The 20,626-nt window shown below is 35.6% G+C and overlaps 1 protein-coding gene across 2 annotated transcripts; it reads left to right on the top strand.

Moving 5' to 3' along the window:
• The first annotated feature begins 1,456 nt into the window (after positions 1–1,456).
• On the top strand, positions 1,457–5,863 carry LOC101266489 (cation/H(+) antiporter 2-like). 2 transcript variants are annotated; one of them, XM_004234471.5, is made up of 4 exons: positions 1,457–1,855; positions 2,557–3,552; positions 4,125–5,041; positions 5,475–5,863. In XM_004234471.5, the coding sequence occupies exons 1-4, from the start codon at positions 1,697–1,699 to the stop codon at positions 5,764–5,766; spliced, it is 2,364 nt and encodes a 787-aa protein (XP_004234519.2). In that variant the 5' UTR covers positions 1,457–1,696; the 3' UTR covers positions 5,767–5,863. The 2 variants fall into 2 exon arrangements, with proteins under 2 accessions (XP_004234519.2, XP_010317685.2); XM_010319383.4 differs by having other exon boundaries at positions 1,553–1,859.
• Positions 5,864–20,626: the final 14,763 nt, after the last annotated feature.

Here is a 20,626-nt window from a genome sequence, read left to right as displayed (position 1 = left end):
GTTTTTATGAATGATTTAATTTTCTATACATCTTATTATTATTAGAAGGGTAAAAGGTTAAAGATACTCTTTTACCATATATGACCTCTTAAATTTATCCTTGATATATTCAAAGATAATTCTTTTTATTTTTATCTTTAGCAAATTATTTCGTATTTATCCTTAATTTAGTTTCATAATCAAAAGTAGATAAGTATATTTGAACCTTCTCTCTGGTGTACATTAACATAATATAGAATCTATAAACTTTACCTTATTAAAAAAAAAAGGAACGTTAATCTATCCAATAGATAATTGGACACATTATAAAAGAGAAAAAACAACAAATGATTTGATAAGTGAACAAAATAATTTTGAAGGCCAGGGGAAGTTGGGTTGATTAATACATGCATCTCACATGACTCGTTTTTATAGAATTTGTGTGTTTATTTATTTAATGTTATAATAATTTAAATATTTATTTGTATTCGTCTAAAATGATAAATAAAGATGTCGGTTGAGAATTCAGACTAAATAATATATTTATTTATTCTATTATTCCTTAAAATATATCAATTTTCATATATATATATATATATATATATATATATGCATACTCTAGCGGCGCACATATATGCACTAAAAATTACGAATGTAATTGAATGGTCAATAAAATGGATTGAGAATCATAAAGTATAAAATTCAAATTTCAATCGAGAAAGAAATAGTAGATAGTTTTTTTTCTCTATTTATCCTAATTTTGATGGACCAAATTTGTCTAGGCATAATATATAAGTGTGATCTTTAACTTAGTCTCAACTGACATATATATTCTCCAATATTATGTGTACAGAAGTATGTAAGCACTTTAAACTGCATAAAATTAAACAAGTAGACATGCATCTCATATGGCGTTCCTATATAACAATTTGTGTCCAACATGTATTATGCTACGTAGGATGCATCAGATTAATGTATCTCGCACATCAGATTAGTGTATCTCGCGCATCAAATTAATGTATCATATATAAAATGTACTTCAAATTAGTGTATCATGTATATAATATAATATATCTTACTTAACGATTAATGTATCTCGCGCATCAGATTAATGTATCATGTATAAAATGTACTTCAAATTAGTGTATCATGTTTAAAATATAAAATATAAAATATCTTACTTGACGATTAATGTATATCGCGCATCAGATTAGTGTATCATGTATAAAATATACTTCAAATTAGTGTATCATGTACTTACTTAACGATTAATGTATCAGCGCTTATATTATTGTATTATTTGAGAGATTTCTGTAATTATAAACTTATAAGGAAGAAAATAATATTTTTACCTTAAAAATATGTAATTTATGTTATTTGCACAACCCGACCCAAACATAAATCAACCCGTCCATTTAACACCGTGCTCCGAGTCTAGCAACAAAAATAAAGAGACGAGACAACATCCGCTAATAACGGATTCGTAAGCAAAGAAGGAAAGTTTAGGAAATTGAGTGCCCTGTTTTCGCACAAATGGTTACAACAAAAAAGGAAGAAGAAAAAACAGAGCAACAAAGAAGAAGAAGAAGGTTTGTGAGAGGAGGAGGAAGAAAATTTTTCATCTCTTTTTTGCATTCCTCCTCTCTCATCCTTGTTCACAATGTTATTGCTATCACATTCTTGAAGAAAAAAAACAAATACTGATAATATTTGATCAATGGCTGCTGCTACAGAGCAAACGGGTTCTTGTAATCAAGAATTATTCAATCCTATTATTAGTTTGGGATGGCAATATTCTTTGATTCTTGTGATTTCTCATATTTTGCAGATTTTGCTCAGGCCATTAGGACAAGCTTCACCCATTGTTCAAATTCTCGTAAGTATGTCATATCTTCACACAGTGTTTTTTACAAACACATGGTGTGCATTGTCCCAAATGTGTAGGATCTTGAAATTAGGGATCTTAGACAAGAAATGGAGAGGGGAAAAAGATTAAAAAAAAATTTATGTTAGATTGCTCGGACTCTTTAAAAATGTCGATTATGAGACACGTGAACCCGTTGTCCCTCTGTATTTTATGTATATATTTTCTATAATATTATCTGGTGACATTCATGCTACAACAAAGCTTGATGGTTGAATGTTGAGATATTTAAATAGGGATCAATTTGCACTTAATAAATTTAATTTGTTTAGTGGATGCATTCATGTTGTAGAAATGTTAGATTCGTCTTTAGGTGGATGCATGTTAGAGGAATGAAGGGAACTAACTGTGCGGATCGACTATATAGCTTTGGATTCCTAGAGAGATTAGAATAGGAGAGTTATCAACTGCTTTTTAAAATTTTAGAAGGTTTAAATAAGTGTGTGTGACGCAAAGTATCTAAAAGTTAGTACAATGTTGAAGGATCCGACATAGGTGTAGCAACATTCTTTGAGAGTCTGAGCAAGAAGTAATTTAAAAATTTTGGGAGTGCACGAAGACGAAATATGGATCAAATGGTTAACTTTGTTTTTGAATGGACATTGGGTAGCTTGTTTCTTGTTCTTACATATTCTATTTGGTTGATTACACAGGCGGGGTTCTTGATGGGTCCCTCGGGGTTTTCGCGAATCAAATCAGTAGAGCAGTTCTTCATTCAAAGTTATAATTCGGGTTACTATGAATTCATGGCGTTAATTTTTAGAACTATAATCATGTTCCTGATTGGTCTTGAGACGGACTTCCCTTATCTTATGCGCAACATACGCCCTGCTAGCATTATTGCATGTGGCAGCAGTTTAGGATGTACTGTCTTTGCAAGTGCTGTTACTTTCTTAGTATTTCAAGAGACAGCTTCCCACGGTTCTTCATTCATAATGGCCTTAATGATCATAATAACCTTAGCCAATGCAGCATCACCGATTGTTGTCCGCGTAGCAGCGGACCTAAAGTTTGGAACTTCTGAGACTGGCAAGTTGGCTATATCTTCTTCCTTGATAGCCGATGCATATGCGGTGTTTCTATTGTTTATACTTTCAGAGTACAAGTCAACTTCAATCCCAAAATGGATCTTTTTCTTTTTTCTCTATTTTCTTATTGTTGGTATAGTTATTGTAATCAATATGTATCTAGCTAATTGGTTGAATAGGAGGAATAGGAACAAAAAGTACCTTGGAAATACTGAAATATTTATACTTGTAGCGATTCTCTATATCACTGCTATGGCTCTCGAACAGCTTGGATTCAGCAGCATCATAGCTTCTTTCCTCATTGGCTCAATGTTCCCTAGAGGAGGGAAAGCAGCTCGAACTTTGTTGATCAAACTCACATATCCAATTCACAATTTCATATTTCCAATCTACTTTGGCAACCATGGTTTCAGGGCAAATATAACTAAGCTGAAAAATCTGCGTAACTTTATGGTATTCTGTATCCTTATTTTGTCGAGCATCGGAGGGAAGATTGTTGGAACACTGGCAGCTTGCTTTCACCTAAAGATTCCTTACAGAGAAGGGGTGCTTCTTTCTTTTATGATGAATCTAAAAGGTCATGTTGATATTCTAGCATTGACAATTGGCTTGGCGAATGAAGTAAGTATTCCTTTCTAAGATCTCTCCGAATAAGCATGCATTAGAACTTAAAGCTTATATTATATGGTTTTATATACCTTGCATGATTTTTTATGTTGATTTTAGACCTACAAAGATTATTTTTGGTTAGTTTTGTACCATAAAAGGATTTCATCAAGTAGATTGGTATCTAATCTTATTCAATAACTCCATCCAAATCCACTGTTTAATCAAGAAACACCTTGTTTTAATGAGTAGAAGCAGGGGCGGAGCCAAGTAGGGTGAAGGGCATTCCGATAGAAAATGTTACTGTTTGTACACGTTTAAAATTATTTTTAAGCATATAGGTTAGATGTTAACTTCTTCATTAAAATTCTGGCTCCGCCACTGACTAGAAGGCAAAAGAATTGTGCCTTTTCAAGTGCTTATTTATCCTTTTAACCAGAACGAGTGGCATGTATGCAAGCTCATGGAAAGTAACATGCTGTGAGATAATAATGTTGTTACGTCCTACCTTCTTACAATTAGATAACTGCTACCTTTTGCCTATCTACTATATTAGTAGCATGAAATAAGATTGCGCAAATTTGCAGTTTGTTACGAGCCAGAATTTCTATGACGTGATGATAGCAACAATTATTGTGAATACATTGATATGGGGACCAATAGTAGCTTTCATGGTGAGAAGAGAAAGTGATATCATTGGGTACAGGCAAATATATTTTGAATCACATAATCCAGAAACCGAACTACGAATACTTACTTGTGTGCATAGTCCACGTCCAGTGGCAACTATGCTAGGACTTGTTGCAGCCTCCAGAGGGCCAAGAGAAGTTCCAATAACCCCTTACTTGATGCATCTCGTTGAGCTACCAGGTAAAAAAAAGACTAATTTGATGTACAATCAACGAGAGGATGATGAACTAAGTGATGAAGATGATTATGGTGGGAATGATGTTGTTGAGATAAATGATGCCATGGATATGTTCACCAGTGAGACAGGGTTATTGGTTAACCAGATTAAAGCTGTGTCTCCGTTTTCACGTATGCACGCAGATGTTTGTAACACTGCTGAAGACATAAGAGCATCTATCGTTGTCCTTCCTTTCCACAAACACCAGAGAATCGATGGGAAGCTAGAGAATGGTAAACAAGGCATACGAACTACAAATCAGAAAGTTCTTCGTCACGCTCCATGTTCAGTTGCCATTCTTATTGACAGGGGACTTACAGCCGGTTGCTTAAATCCATCGGGTTCTGACTCACTGCAACACATTGCTATCTTATTTTTTGGTGGACCTGATGATCGTGAAGCATTGGGCTTTAGTAAACGTCTTGGTATGGATCATCACGTAAATCTCACCATAATTAGGTTCCTTCCCTCGTCTTCAAGAGGACAAATTTCAGGTGTCAATATTGCTCACAAAACTGATGATGTAATGATGGCAATACCAAACGACGAAGTAGAGAAAGAAACAGATAGCGCAATTTTGGCCGATTTCCATAGCAGGTAATACCAAAGTCTTTATATTATCATGCTAGTACATTTATCGCCTCTTACTTTGTATATACTTTATAGGCATAATACATAAATAGACACTCTAACTTGGCCTCAGCTGACTATTAAACACTCCATCTTTGAATATGCGCATCTAGACACCTCAACTCGTATCCACTGTGTTAGTTGAACACTCCAACTTACAGAATGATATCTAGACACCTCCAGAATTTATGTGTCATGTGAACATCAGGTGTCCACGAGACACTATAAGGACGAAGAGTTGGTGTGTTTAGTTGCCCGTTGTAACCAAGTTGAGGTATTCTCTCAAAGTTGGAGCAATTCTTTGCTAGCTGAGGTCAAGTTTGAGTGTCTGTTACTCATTATTCCTATTTATATTCTCATTCTGGTGTGATAATTGATGGTGATTTTTCGAAATGATCAGGTATGTGGCGACAGGTCAAGTAGGATATGTGGAAAAAGTTGTAGAAAATGGTGCAGACACAGCGTCTGCGTTGAGAGACATGGCTGAAATGTATTCATTGTTCATAGTAGGAAAGGACGGGCGAGGACATTCAATACTAACAACTGGAATGAGTGATTGGGAAGAATGTCCAGAGCTCGGTAAAGTAGGCGATTTTTTGGCTTCTGCAGAATTCGATATTAGCGGTTCAGTTCTTGTTGTTCAGCAGTATAGACCTTCAAAGAATGATGACAGCGATGACGATGACAAATAATAGAATTTCTTAGCTAGGTTTATATACATTTCTTTTTGTACATCAATTCTCTACCTTGTTACACTCATGTTTTGCAAGGAAAAAGAAGGTTGCCTCACTTTATTTTTGCACAAATCAAGCCTTGGCTTGTTAGTTAGGATTTTAATTTGAAATGGATGTTTAATTTTTCTTTAAAATTTTACATAATAGAAACTGGGTAAGAGGTACTTTATATTATTTAATTAACTTCAAAATATTTAAAAGGCGTATGAAAAAAATTTAGCAATAGAGAAAAATTCGATTGACTCTCATAATTCGAAAAAGTATCACGTAGTTAGTATGAAAGGAAGAAACTTTTTGACTTATGAGAGAATAATTTTGTGTTTATTTTTGTCCAAAATTATTCTCAAACTATACTCTAAACTTACTTACATCCTCAATTTATCATTCTTAGCGGAAAATATCTTTCAAATATTTAAAAATGAAAAATTTTCATCCTTCTTCAATTTATCAGAAAACTAATAGATTCCACAAAAATCAAGTCATCCCTTCCTAATTAATTATTTTTAGATACGCCAAAAATACTATCGTGAACTTCTTCGGTAATTTAGCTTAGCATAATGAAATAATTTTGTAATTTTTTTTTGATTTTTTTATTTATGTAATTTGATATTAAAAGAATTTTTAGTTGAAATATGTTTTTCTTTTCAATCGAATATGCTAAAATCGACGTTTTGTCACGATCCAAATCGGGTCGTGACTGGCACCCACACTTACCCTCCTGTGTGAGCGAACCAACCAATCTAAACCTTAACATTTCAATAAAATATCAACAAAAAGTAATGCGGAAGACTTAAACTCATTAATAAAAACCAATTCAATAACTTCTAAAAACTCAACAACTATTATTATCCCCAAAATCTGGAAGTCATCATCACAAGAACATCTATGATCAAATTACTAAACTAAGAGTATTCTAAGAAGCTAAAATAAGTAAAAGCTAGTCCATGCCGGAAGTTCAAGGCATCAAGACAGGAGGAAGAAAGTCCAGTCCAAGCTAGAAGCGTTAGCTCACCCTGAAGATCCGATGTGACGAAGACTGGCTAGAATTGTGGTTGAGTTGAAGAAGACGGCACGTTTGCTGCACTCCACAAATAACAAGAAGAAAACATAAAAGTAGGGGTCAGTACAAAATACGGGTACTGAGTAGATATCATCGGCCAACTCAAAATAGAAAACAGTATATACCAAGTAATATCATAAAATCAACTATAATACTCAACATGTAGCAACAACAAGTACTATATCATTAACAATTACCTTCAAGTTCACACATGAGGACTCAAGCCTCAATACCATACTCATTTGGGAATTAGATTCATTAGATTGAGTATATTAACATCTTTCAAGACTCATTATCTTTATTCCTCTTGTGTCGGTACGTGACACTCCGATCCCCTACTACTATGTGTCGGAACGTGACACTCCGATCCCCTAATTCTACGTGTCGGTTCGTGACACCCGATCCCCTAAATCTACGTGTCGGTTCGTGACACCCGATCCCCTAAATGTACGTGTCGATTCGTGACACCCGATCCCCTAAATCTACGTGTCGGTTCGTGACACCCGATCCCCTAAATCTACGAGTCAGTTCGTGACACCCGATCCCCTAAATCTACGTGTCGGTTCGTGACACCCGATCCTTTAATCTCATTCTATCAATTCGTCAAGCCTTCTCTTATACCAAGGCATCATCATTAACAAGAGATTGGGTTTTTATCAAGATTTGGGATTCAATAGCTTCATCATGCTTATTTCATCACAATCATATAATCACATTCATGCATGCATACAATTAAGCACATAGAAGGGTTTACAATACTTCCCAATACATATCATTCGCTATTAAGAGTTTACTATGAAAGCATAAAACCATAACCTACCTCCGCCGAAGATTAGTGATCAAGCAAGCAATTTTCTCAAGCTTTGTTCTTCGTTTTCTTTCTTCCTCGTTCGATCCTCTCTCTCTCTCTCTCTTTGTTCTTTCTACTTTTCTTATTCAAACCCTCTTTATTTTACCCTAATTAGTATATACTTAAGAATAAAATATGGCAATAATAACCCACTAATTAACTTAAGGTTACCTCTTTTAACCCCCAAGTAATTAGACTTATTAAAATTAACCCACTAACTTTATAATTAAAGTAGGAATAGTCCAAAACGCCCCTTAAAATAATTACAGAAATCCGACCCAGCCTGGGACTACGCAGCCTGTGACGGCCCGTCGCGCCTGTGACAGCCTGTCCTGCTGCTCTGTCACAGAGTTCAGAGACTCAATTTCTCTGCGGAGTCTGTGACGGTCCGTCACACCTGTGACGGTCCGTCCTGCCATTCCGTTACGAAGTTCAGAGAGTCGATTTCAGTACCCAATTTTTAGAATTCTAAGTATTTTGGAACGAGATACCCTCGACGGTCCGTCGTGGGGCCCGTTGTCTTTGCCAGTTTTTCCAGAATCAAAGTCTGCTGCTCAAAACGACTAAACAGGTCGTTACAATAGATACCAATTTACCCATCGTTCGTCCTCGAACGATCATAAGAAGAAAAACAAGGGCGAAAAGAAGTACTTGAGTCTGTAAACAGGTGTGGATATCTTTCTTGCATATCAACCTCTTTCTCCCAAGTGGCTTCTTCGACTGGTTGATTCTTCCAGTGAACTTTGATGGATGCAATCTCCCTTGACCTCAACTTGCGAACTTCTCTATCTAAAATAGCAACAGGCTCCTCCTCATAAGACAAATTCTCATCAAGCAAAACTGAATCCCAACAGATAATGTAGTTTCAATCCCCATGGTATCTTTTCAACATAGACACATGAAATACCGAATGCACTCCGGACAGCCCTGGAGGCAAGTCTAACTCATAAGCCACCTCCCCTACTCGCTTGAGTACTTCAAATGGACCAATATACCTTGGGCTAAGTTTACCTCGCTTACCAAACCGCATCACCCCTTTCATGGGCGAAACCTTCAGTAGGACTTGTTCACCCTCCATAAACTCCAAGTCTCTAACCTTTCGATCTGCATATTCCTTTTGCCTACTTTGCGCCGCTAAATTCTTTTCTTGAATAGATTTCACTTTTTCTAATGAATCCCTCAAAAGGTCGGTACCCCAAGGTCTAACCTCAAATGCATCAAACCACCCAATGGGAGACCTACATCTTCTCCCATATAGTGCCTCAAATGGGGCCATATCAATGCTTGAGTGATAGCTATTGTTGTAGGAGAACTCTGCTAAGGGTAAGAAGCTATCCCAATGACCACCAAATTCTATCACACATGCACGAAGCATATCCTCCAACACTTGAATCGTTCGCTCAGACTGACCATCGGTCTGAGGATGGAACGCAGTACTAAGGTCCAACCTAGTACCCAATTCCGCATGCAATGTTTTCCAAAACATAGAAGTAAACTACGTACCTCTATCTGATATGATGGAGAGTGGAACCCCATGCAACCGAACAAAATTTCTGAGATATAGATTTTGGCTAACTTCTCTGCATTGTAAGTCACCTTGACCGGAATTAAATGAGCAGACTTAGTTAACTTATCAACAATCACCCAAATAGAGTCATACTTACCCATTGTCTTTGGAAGATCAACCACGAAATCCATTGCAATCCTTTCCCACTTCCGTTCAGGAATAAACATTCTCTAAAGTGTCCCTCCAGGCCTCTGGTGTTCATACTTTACTTGCTGACAGTTTGGACATTTGGCAATAAAATCAACAATATCACGCTTCATTCTACTCCACCAAAAGTGTTGCTTTAGGTCATCATACATCTTGGTTGCATCAGGATGTATAGAATACCTTGAACTATGAGCTTCTGTCAGAATAGTGTTGATCAAATCGTCAACTCGGGGTACACATACCCTCCCCTTGATTCTCAAAACACCTTCCTCATCGATTTGTGCTTCCTTAGCCTCTCCTCGCATTACCTTATCCTGGATTCTGCTTAGTTTCTCATCATCAAACTGTTTTCCCTTAATCTTGTCAAGAAAAGAAGATCTTGCCTCCACACAAGCCAACAATCCTCCCTTCTCATTTACTTCTAATCTCATCAAGTCGTTAGCCAGAGTCTGAACCTCTCTAGCCAATGGACGTCTAGAAACTTGCAAGTGAGCTAGACTTCCCATGCTCCCTGCCTTTCTACTTAAGGCGTCTGCCACAACATTAGCCTTTCCCGGATGATACAAGATAGTGATGTCGTAGTCCTTCAGTAGTTCCATCCATCTCCTCTGCCTTAAATTCAAATCTTTTTGAGTAAAGACATACTGTAGGCTACGATGATCTGTGTATACTTCACACTTAACCCCATAAAGATAGTGCCTCCATTACTTTAATGCAAACACTACCGCAGCCAATTCCAAATCATGGGTTGGATAATTACATTCATGCACCTTTAATTGCCTCGAAGCATAAGCAATTACATTCTTTTCTTGCATTAGCACCGCACCCAACCCAGAATAGGATGCATCACAATAAACAATGAAGTTCTTACCTTCCACGGGCAAGGTGAGAATTGGTGCAGTAGTCAACAAAGTCTTGAGCTTCTGAAAGCTTTCTTCACACTCGTCCAACCATACAAATGGGACATTCTGCTTAGTCAAGTTCGTCAATTGGGAAGCAATGGAAGAGAATCCCTTGACAAATCGACGGTAATAGCTTGCTAAACCAACAAAGCTCCTTATTTCTGACACATTAGTGGGTCTCACTCAATTCTTCACTGTCTCAATCTTAGAAGGATCCACCATTACTCCATCCTTAGAAACTACATGCCCCAAGAAGGACACTACATCTAGTCAAAACTCACACTTAGAGAACTTGGCATAAAGCTTTTTCTCCCTCAACATTTCCAATACAATCTTCAAATGCTCCTCATGTTCCTTCTTACTTTTAGAGTATATCAGTATATCATAAATAAATACGATCATGAAGAGGTTCAAATATGGCTTAAAAATCCCGTTCATCAAGCTCATGAACGCAGCAGGGGCATTCGTAAGACCAAAAGACATCACTACAAATTCGTAATGCCCATACCTCGTTCGAAAAGCAGTCTTTGGCACATCCGTTGCCCGTATTTTCAATTGATGATAACCGGATCTCAAGTCAATCTTAGAGAAGACACAAGCACCTTGTAACTGATCGAACAAGTCATCAATTTGAGGAAGAGGATACTTGTTCTTAATAGTTACCTTGTTCAACTGCCGGTAGTCTATGCACATCCGAAAACTCTCATCCTTCTTCTTCACAAACAAAATTGGAGCACCCCAAGAAGATGCACTTGGTCTAATGAAGCCTTTGCTCAACAACTCTTGAAGTTGGGCCTTTAACTCTCTTAACTCCGCGGGAGCCATTCTATAAGGGGGTATAGAAATGGGGCGAGTACCCGGTTCAAGATCAATACAGAAGTCAATATCCCTATCCGGTGGCATACCAGGAAGATCTGCAGGGAACACATCCAAAAACTCATGGACTACCGAAACTGACTCAATAGAAGGTACTTGGGTAGTATCATCCCGGAGGTGTGCCAAGAAAGTTAAACAACCCTTACTAACCATTCTCTTAGCACGAAGAATGGATACGATACGGACTGGATTGGAAGTGTAGTCACCCTCCCATACTAACGGATCTGTCCCAGGTTTGGCTAACGTCACAGTCTTAGCATTACAATTCAAGATCGCAAAATTCGGAGAAAGCCAAGTCATACCCAGAATTACATCAAAGTCAACCATTTCTAAGATAACCAAATCTACATAAGTGTTACTCCCCACAAAAGTCACCAAACAAGACCTATACACTTTTTCAACTATCACAGACTCACCCACAGGAGTAGAAACACGAATAGGCATGTCAAGTAATTCACAATGTAAATTAAGACCATTAGCAAATGAGGAAGATACATAAGAAAATATGGATCCGGGATCAAACAATACAGAAGCCATGCAATCACAAACCAAAAGATTTCCTGTGATGACAGCATCAGATGCCTCCGCTTCAGACCGCCCAGGGAAAGCGTAACAATGGGCCTTATCGTTTGTCTGTCCGTTGCCCCTACCATGTTGTGATGTAGTGGCTTCATTTTGCCCATCACCCCGGCCGTTTTGGTGACCACCATTACCTCGACCACCACGTCCTCCAGAATAACGGCCTCTGCCATGACCACCTCTACCTCTAGCCATTGGGGGTCTATAGCTCTGTTTTGGACAATTCCTCCTAATATGTCCGGTCTCTCCACATCCATAACACTCTCTAGAGTCATGCATAGGTCTCTCATAGAAGTGTTGACCGGTCTGAGGTGGACCCCCAACTACAGTTTGTAGTGAAGACTGAATTGGTCGAACTGAGTAACCTCCGGAACCATGTCCTCTAGAGTAAGAACCATTAAACTCACCTCCTTTTCAAAACCTTTTTGATGTCGATGCCATGGTGAATTCATCTGGCTTCACTCCTTCCACCTCTACCACGAAATCTACCACTTCTTGGAAGGATTTTGCCGTAGTCGCTACCTGTAAGGCTGAAATCCACAACTCTGACCTCAACCCCTTCACAAAACGACGAATCCGCTCTTGTGGACTGAAACAAAGTTGGGTGGCATATATGGATAGTGCACGAAACTTAGCCTCATATGCAGTAACTGACATCCTACCTTGCTCCAGACTTAAGAATTCATCTCTTTTCCTATCCCTCAAAGTCCGGGGGATATACTTCTCCATAAACAAGCTAGAGAATGATGCCCAAGTCATAGGCGGTGCCTCTGTTGGTTGACACTCAACATGTGACCGCCACCACATTTTGGCGTTTCCTTGAAACTGATAAGTCACAAACTCGACACCAAACCGTTCTACTATACCCATCTTGTGTAGTAGCTCATGACAGTCAACCAGAAAATCGTAGGCATCCTCAGATTCAGCACCCTTGTAGACTGGAGGTTTCAATTTCAAGAACTTATTGAAAAGTTCATGCTGATCATTTGTCATTATAGGCCCCGTAGTCAACCGAGGAAACGTGCCTATTCCTAATGAGGAATCCATGCGGGGAGCCATAGTAGCCGCATGTTGTACCTCCGGAGCCTGAGGTGCTGGTGCAGAAAACACTGGAGGTGTCTGGCCTTGATTAGATAACCCGCTAAGATAAGCAAGAACCTGATTGATCATTTCTGGAGTAGGTTGGGGTGGCAATTCCTCATTCTGCACTTGTTCATTCTCCCCATCCCCCCTTCTCTTACTACTTCCTCAGTCGGTGGAGGAGTCACCGCCTTAGTACCAGATGGGCTAGGTGCTCGTCCTCTTCCTCTAAAGGACGTCCTCCCACGACCTCTACCACGGCCTCTTGCCGCTACTCTTCCTCAAGCTACAGCCCCAGTGGCTGGCTCAGACGCTTCTTGTCTTGCCGATGTTGGTGTTGGCGCAGTCGTTGCTCTAGTTCTAACCATCTGCGAAATAGAGTGAAGATGGTCAGATACCAATTTGTATCATCTAGATACCAATTGGATCCAAGTAATAGCACGAAAGAAAGAAAAGAATGGAATTTTCCTAAAGTCTTATAGCCTCTCAAAGAAAAGTAAAGGCGTCCCCCTACCGTTCCTCAAGACTCTACTAGACTCGTTCTTGTGTGATGAGACCAACGAACCTAATTCTCTGATACCAAGTTTGTCACGACCCAAATCGGGTCGCGACTGGCACCCACACTTACCCTCCTATGTGAGCGAACCAACCATCTAAACCTTAACATTTCAATAAAATATCAACAGAAAGTAATGCAGAAGACTTAAACTCATTAATAAAAACCAATTCAATAACTTCTAAAAACTCAACAACTATTATTATCCCCAAAATCTGGAAGTCATCATCACAAGAACATCTATGATCAAATTACTAAACTAAGAGTATTCTAAGAAGCTAAAATAAGTAAAAGCTAGTCCATGCCGGAAGTTCAAGGCATCAAGACAGGAGGAAGAAAGTCCAGTCCAAGCTAGAAGCGTTAGCTCACCCTGAAGATCCGATGTGACGAAGACTGGCTAGAATTGCGGTTGAGTTGAAGACGGCGGCACGTTTGCTGCACTCCACAAATAACAAGAAGAAAACATAAAAGTAGGGGTCAGTACAAAATACGGGTACTGAGTAGATATCATCGGCCAACTCAAAATAGAAAACAGTATATACCAAGTAATATCATAAAATCAACTATAATACTCAACATGTAGCAACAACAAGTTCTATATCATTAACAATTACCATCAAGTTCACACATGAGGACTCAAGCCTCAATACCATACTCATTTGGGAATTAGATTCATTAGATTGAGTATATTAACATCTTTCAAGATTCATTATCTTTATTCCTCTTGTGTCGGTACGTGACACTCCGATCCCCTACTACTATGTGTCGGAACGTGACACTTCGATCCCCTAATTCTACGTGTCGGTTCGTGACACCCGGTCCCCTAAATCTACGTGTCGGTTCGTGACACCCGATCCCCTAAATGTACGTGTCGATTCGTGACACCCGATCCCCTAAATCTACGTGTCGGTTTGTGACACCTGATCCCCTAAATCTACGTGTCGGTTCGTGACACCCGATCCCTTAATCTCATTCTATCAATTCATCAAGCCTTCTCTTATACCAAGGCATCATCATTAACAAGAGATTGGGTTTTTATCAAGATTTGGGATTCAATAGCTTCATCATGCTTATTTCATCACAATCATATAATCACATTCATGCATGCATACAATTAAGCACATAGAAGGGTTTACAATACTTCCCAATACATATCATTCGCTATTAAGAGTTTACTATGAAAGCATAAAACCATAACCTACCTCCACCGAAGATTAGTGATCAAGCAAGCAATTTCCCCAAGCTTTGTTCTTCGTTTTCTTTCTTCATCGTTCGATCCTCTCTCTCTCTTTGTTCTTTCTACTTTTCTTATTCAAACTCTCTTTCTTTTACCCTAACTAGTATATACTTAAGAATAAAATATGGCAATAATAACCCACTAATTAACTTAAGGTTACCTCTTTTAACCCCCAAGTAATTAGACTTATTAAAATTAACCCACTAACTTTATAATTAAAGTAGGAATAGTCCAAAACGCCCCTTAAAATAATTACAGAAATCCGACCCAGCCTGGGACTACGCAGCCTGTGACGGCCCGTCGCGCTTGCGACGGTCCGTCCTGCTGCTCCGTCACAGAGTTCAGAGACTCAATTTCTCTGAAGAGTCTGTGACGGTCCGTCACACCTGTGACGGTCCGTCCTGCCATTCCGTTACGAAGTTCAGAGAGTCGATTTCAGTACCCAATTTTCAGAATTCTAAGTATTTTGGAACGAGATACCCTCGACGGTCCGTCGTGGGGCCCGTTGTCTTTGCCAGTTTTTCCAGAATCGAAGTCTGCTGCTCAAAACGACTAAACAGGTCGTTACACGTTTATTGGAGACTTTCACTTCTAATAATGTAGAATGAAACTGAAATGCGAGACATAATCGATATTTTGATCACTTAAATATCAGACTGACCCAAAAATTTATTGATCTAAATAAAGTTTGGCTATGAAAAAAGGTAAAAATAATTAAGCTCTAACTTATTTCTGTTGCTAATTAAGAAAAAGAGCAGATCATGTATCTTGAGTCCCTGACACCTCCAAACATTTTTTGTTTTCGTAACCAATAATATCTAAGATTTTTGAATATATTTTTTCAAAAACTTCTTATACCGAGTAATTAAATTATGCAGGAAATTTTTTTTTGATAATCACATGAACTATTTATATTTTTATAGAATCCCTTAATTTTTTAACGATATCTAACATAAAGATGAAAATATTGATCACACTCATCATTTTAAGACAACAAACTATCATCCTCAATAAACCTTTAAACATTATTCAATACTTGCCTTAATTGAATCTTTTGATTATTGAAATCCATCTCGTTAAAATTATATACTTCCTATTTATAAATCAATGAACAAATGAATCAAAAAATAAAATCACAATGAGAAACAAATGGGTAAACATGATTAATATCTGATTGAGAGAGAAAATGAGTAAAGTAAATGAGATAAAAATGAGTGAAGTAAAGGAGAGAGTAAATAAAAAAAGAAAAGTCAAAGGGATTTTTATTTTTTGGAGGCAAATTTAGGTGATTTTGGAGCTAAGAGGTTATTGTGGTCATTTACGACGTGTTCTGTCATCCGTGGCAAAAATTGATCGTGCCAAATAGCATTTGAATTATGATGAGATGCCCCCACTACCTTTTCACATACTACAATTATAATTATATATGGAAAAAGGGTCTGATAGTCAACTTTGTCATTTGAAGTTAATATACCGCTTGTTATAAAAGTGACTCATATATGCCTTATCGTTATACAAACGGCTTACATATACCCCTTCCGTTACAAAATGACTCATATATACCCTTCATTTAACGGGAGTTAAAAAATTAGTTTTAAACTTATATTTATTACTTGTAGTTCTTTAAAAAAAAATTATTTAGGGGTATATATGATTCTTCTATCAAAGTTCAAGATATATTTTAATCTTTTTCATATAAAAAATTATTTTTTGACTTTTTTTTATCATAATTATTTGAGTTTCTTATTCTTATATTTTTTTCTTTCATTCCTTAGTTTAAAGAAAATAAATTTAAACTATTTTTTTTGTGTGTATTGTAATTTAATTTCGTATTCAAAGAAAAAATTTGGTCATCTACAATAAGTTTTACAAGAATATTAGTGAAAGATAAATAAATATGATTATCAAAATAATAATTATAAATTAGTCATGAAACAAAAAAAGGTCAAAAAAATATGTTTGACGAGGATTAAATTTACTTATATGGGATTATATTTTTTAGAAAAAAATAATAAAAAATTAGATTAAAATTATTATTTTTTCCATTTCCATTAGAGGAAAAGGGTATATGTGAGCCATTTGTTTACAAGTAGGAGTATATATGAGCCACTTTCATAACAAGGGGTATATCAGCTCTAAATGACAAAGTTGGGGGTATATCAGACTCATTTCCCATTATATAATATAATGATTGATTGATTGGTGATTAATTTGATTTGATACGTGACGAGAAAAAAAATATGAGACATGTAAATTTGTGATTTTTTCATAAAATTAGATTATATATATATATATAGAAATTACATATGAACCATAATTTGAAAGGAAAAAACATGAATCAATAACACATACTACCCCCAAAATTTATCGTATTTTTTTCATTACTCAAGTAGCATAATCATGTGCTTCAAACAGGATTTACACGGTATAAATTAACAATTTATAAGTTTACCTATATAAAAGATCATTTCAAATATTTAATACGAGATCGCTTTCCGATGAAGTTCACATATATGAAGAAGAGATTTCTTGTTTGTTGAGTGAGAGGACATTTATTTTTTATTCTTCTAAAAAGAACGTATACTTTTATATTGAGAAGTTCTAACATTAGGACTTTTTCTAAGGAGACACATACTCTCAAAAGCGATTTTCAACCGTTACTTTTTTTTCTGTTTAGATAATTTGAGGTTGAACCACATAGGTGTAATGAATCCAAGTTCCTTCAAACTATTCATCTAGACCAAGTAATTTGAGGATATTGACACGTTTGTATAATCATCTAGACCAAGTAAATCGTTTTGTACATAACCTCTGCTGACGAGGTGATTGATACTTATAATACTTTCAATATTAGATTATTGATCTATCATTGATATATCTTTCCATGAGATTATCGTAATAAATATAAAAAAAATTGAATTTTTCTTGTCAAAATCACACCTCGAGCAAGTCGTTCTTACTATTTCTAACCATCTCAATTGAATTATTCAAAGTCGTAATGCTTATTACAGAGTCATTTTATAGGTTATATCGCCACATCTCACACTATACACATATAATATCATTAATATCATTGACCTACTAATCTGAAAATGTCTCGTGACTATTGGCGATAGAATGAAATAATGAAGTTAGATCTTAAAATGAACCACATACGCACTATGAGAATGAAATAATAGAAATTTTCTAAATTTTTTCAGCCTCTCGAATAAGTAACGGGGTCTCCACACCAATCAGCAAGACTATACTAGACTCGACTCTTATAAATGTGATACCAATTAACCTAGGGCTCTGATACCAATTTGTCACGATCCAAAATCACAAATCGTGATGGCACATATTTTCTCAATCATTAGGTAAGTCAACTCAATAATTTAACCAATTCCACTTAAAATATTAAAAAATAAGTAGCAAACAAATATCTTACATACTAATATTTTAAATAAATTGCACAAACTAAAATACTACCCCAATATTCAATGTCATAAGTACAAAAGTTTATAAAAGTCAATACAATTCTCCAATTATATAACAAGTCTAAACACAAGAAATATCCTATCAGAATATCAAAACGACCTAATAAATAAAGATAGATAAAGATATAGGCAGCAAAATATCCAAGCAGCTCACCATAACTCCAAGATAATTTCAAAATAATTTAGACTCAGACTCAAGCTCCAAGAAATGTGCTCGAATTTGAAATACAATCTGCACCACAAAAGAGTAAAACAAGTGTTGTATGAGTACGAAATTATGTGTACCCAATTTATCTCATAGACCAACAACGAAGAAGTAGTGACATGAGTATATAAGAAAATTACCTTTAATTTTACAAGTTTACATTATACTTATAATTTAAGTTTCATCAAATATAGGAAATCAGTGTTATGTAATGTCCAACCACCAATAAAAACGCATAATCAACAAGAATAAATGATGTAATGAGATATGATGCAATGAAATTTCACACCATGAAATGATATGTCTCAGATGCCAAGTATTCTCTCAACGGTATATGCATGATACTCCTACGAAGTACATCGAGAGTTAATAACTCATGGGGGACTTGGAAGGTCCATATGCTGACACAAACGATCTTCATGTGTCTGTGCAGATGTTCTCAACGCACTATCATATAATTAAATAATTTTCATGTTGACAATCTCCACCTGCCCAACTCATAATCATAATATCTAGCAATTTCCAGCACAGACGATGTTCACATGCCCAACTTGTACTCAATCTCATGTCAATGCATGTACACAATATGATTTCAATAAAAAGGGATGATGATGAATCTTAACACAAATATACAGGTACAATAAAAATACATAATCACACAAAAGAATTCAAGTCAATAATACATCATCTAATGTTCATATGCTTTGACATTCTCGAATTACAATCCACATTCTATAGTAGTAAACTTACCTTTTAGCTTTATAACACCGGTACTCATATTAATGCCCCTATCACCATTGTTACGAGATACCCGTCTTTCGCCCTTACCCATTGTCTATTTCATTTCTAATCTTTAATTTAGAAAATGTCCTTCAGTGAAATCTAAAAGTGTTAACATACCTCGAATGTTGAACATGTTTCACGAATCCTCAACATCTTGCATTTCTCTTTCATAAAGTTTCAAAGCATTTTCAATCTATCAAATATATAATCCTCGTAAGGATGCGAATCTAATGATATCATATTACTATATTTAATTTTAACTCGAAAATCAAATCAAAAAGTCACCCCAAGACGCTGAATTCAATTCTGAAATTTTTGCTCAAATTCTGATCACCACAATAAAACAAACTTTCATGCCAAATTTTAGCTAAAACAGATCGTTATTCGATCCCTAAATCAAGATTTATTTATAAACCCTACGACTATATTTTCGTAATTCAACATAAATTTTACATATTTTTACCCTAAAAAATTGTTCATAATCGCATAAAAATTTATTGAAAATAATGAGAATCATTTCCTTAACATTTTGGATGAAATCCATATTCTCCTTTTTGTTTTTTTGTTTTCTTTTCTTTTTTCTCCACTGCGTAGCAAAAGATTTTCTACGCTTATTATTATTATTACTATTATTATTATTATTATTATTATTATTATTATTATTATTATTTTACTTTTTCTCTTTTTTTTCTTTATTATTATTAACAAAATTATCATTTGTTAAATTTAAAAATTGTACCATTCATTCTCTCAAATCATAAATTATTTTAAAAACTACTAAAAGAGATTAACTCAGAAAAATAAACAGAATTCAAAAAAGGTTGTTACATAATGCCATAATTTTGTCAAAAAATATTTTTTTAAATCAAAATAAGTGATTTTTACTTCTCAAACAATAATGCCAAACATGTCCTTAATATATTTAGATATTTTTCTATTTTTAAAAAAATAAACATAAACAAAAATACAATAGAGATAAAAGAAACAAAAAAATATTAGAAAAAGATAAATGTAACTTATTTAAATTATGATGAGATGCCTCACTATCTTTTCACCACCGACCATAGTTATATAAAAAAAATATGAGACACGTAAATTCATGAATTTTTTTAGAAAATTAAATATTTTATAAAAATTGATATAATAATATAAATGATAGCTATAGCTCTTTACCACAATAACGTATTTTTTTACAAAGAAACAAAAAAGAGTTTTAAAAAAATGCCAATGACATTATTCGAACGATAATTTGACTCAAAAGAAAACACAAATATATCAATAAACACATAGTACCCCAAAAATTTACCGTATTTTGTTTCATTACTCAAATTGGTGCTTCAAACACGAATTACAGTGTATAAATTAAAAATCTATAATCGTACCTATATAAAAAAGATCATTTCAGATGTTTCGTACGAGATTGTTTTCCGATAGAAGTTCAGAAGAAGAGATTTCTTGCTGAGTGAGTGAGAGGAAGGATGTTTATTTTTTTTTATTCTC

Source organism: Solanum lycopersicum, chromosome 3 (genome assembly GCF_036512215.1).
Source record: "Solanum lycopersicum chromosome 3, SLM_r2.1".
Classification (NCBI taxonomy): Eukaryota; Viridiplantae; Streptophyta; class Magnoliopsida; order Solanales; family Solanaceae; genus Solanum; species Solanum lycopersicum.
This window is presented reverse-complemented; position numbering and strand designations above follow the sequence as displayed.

Coding starts and splice junctions, on each gene's coding strand:
- LOC101266489 (XM_004234471.5), top strand. CDS start 1,697: ATGGCTGCTGCTACAGAGCAAACGGGTTCTTGTAATCAAGAATTATTC. Junction 1,856..2,556: donor CACCCATTGTTCAAATTCTC/GTAAGTATGTCA, acceptor TTGATTACACAG/GCGGGGTTCTTGATGGGTCC. Junction 5,042..5,474: donor TTGGCCGATTTCCATAGCAG/GTAATACCAAAG, acceptor CGAAATGATCAG/GTATGTGGCGACAGGTCAAG.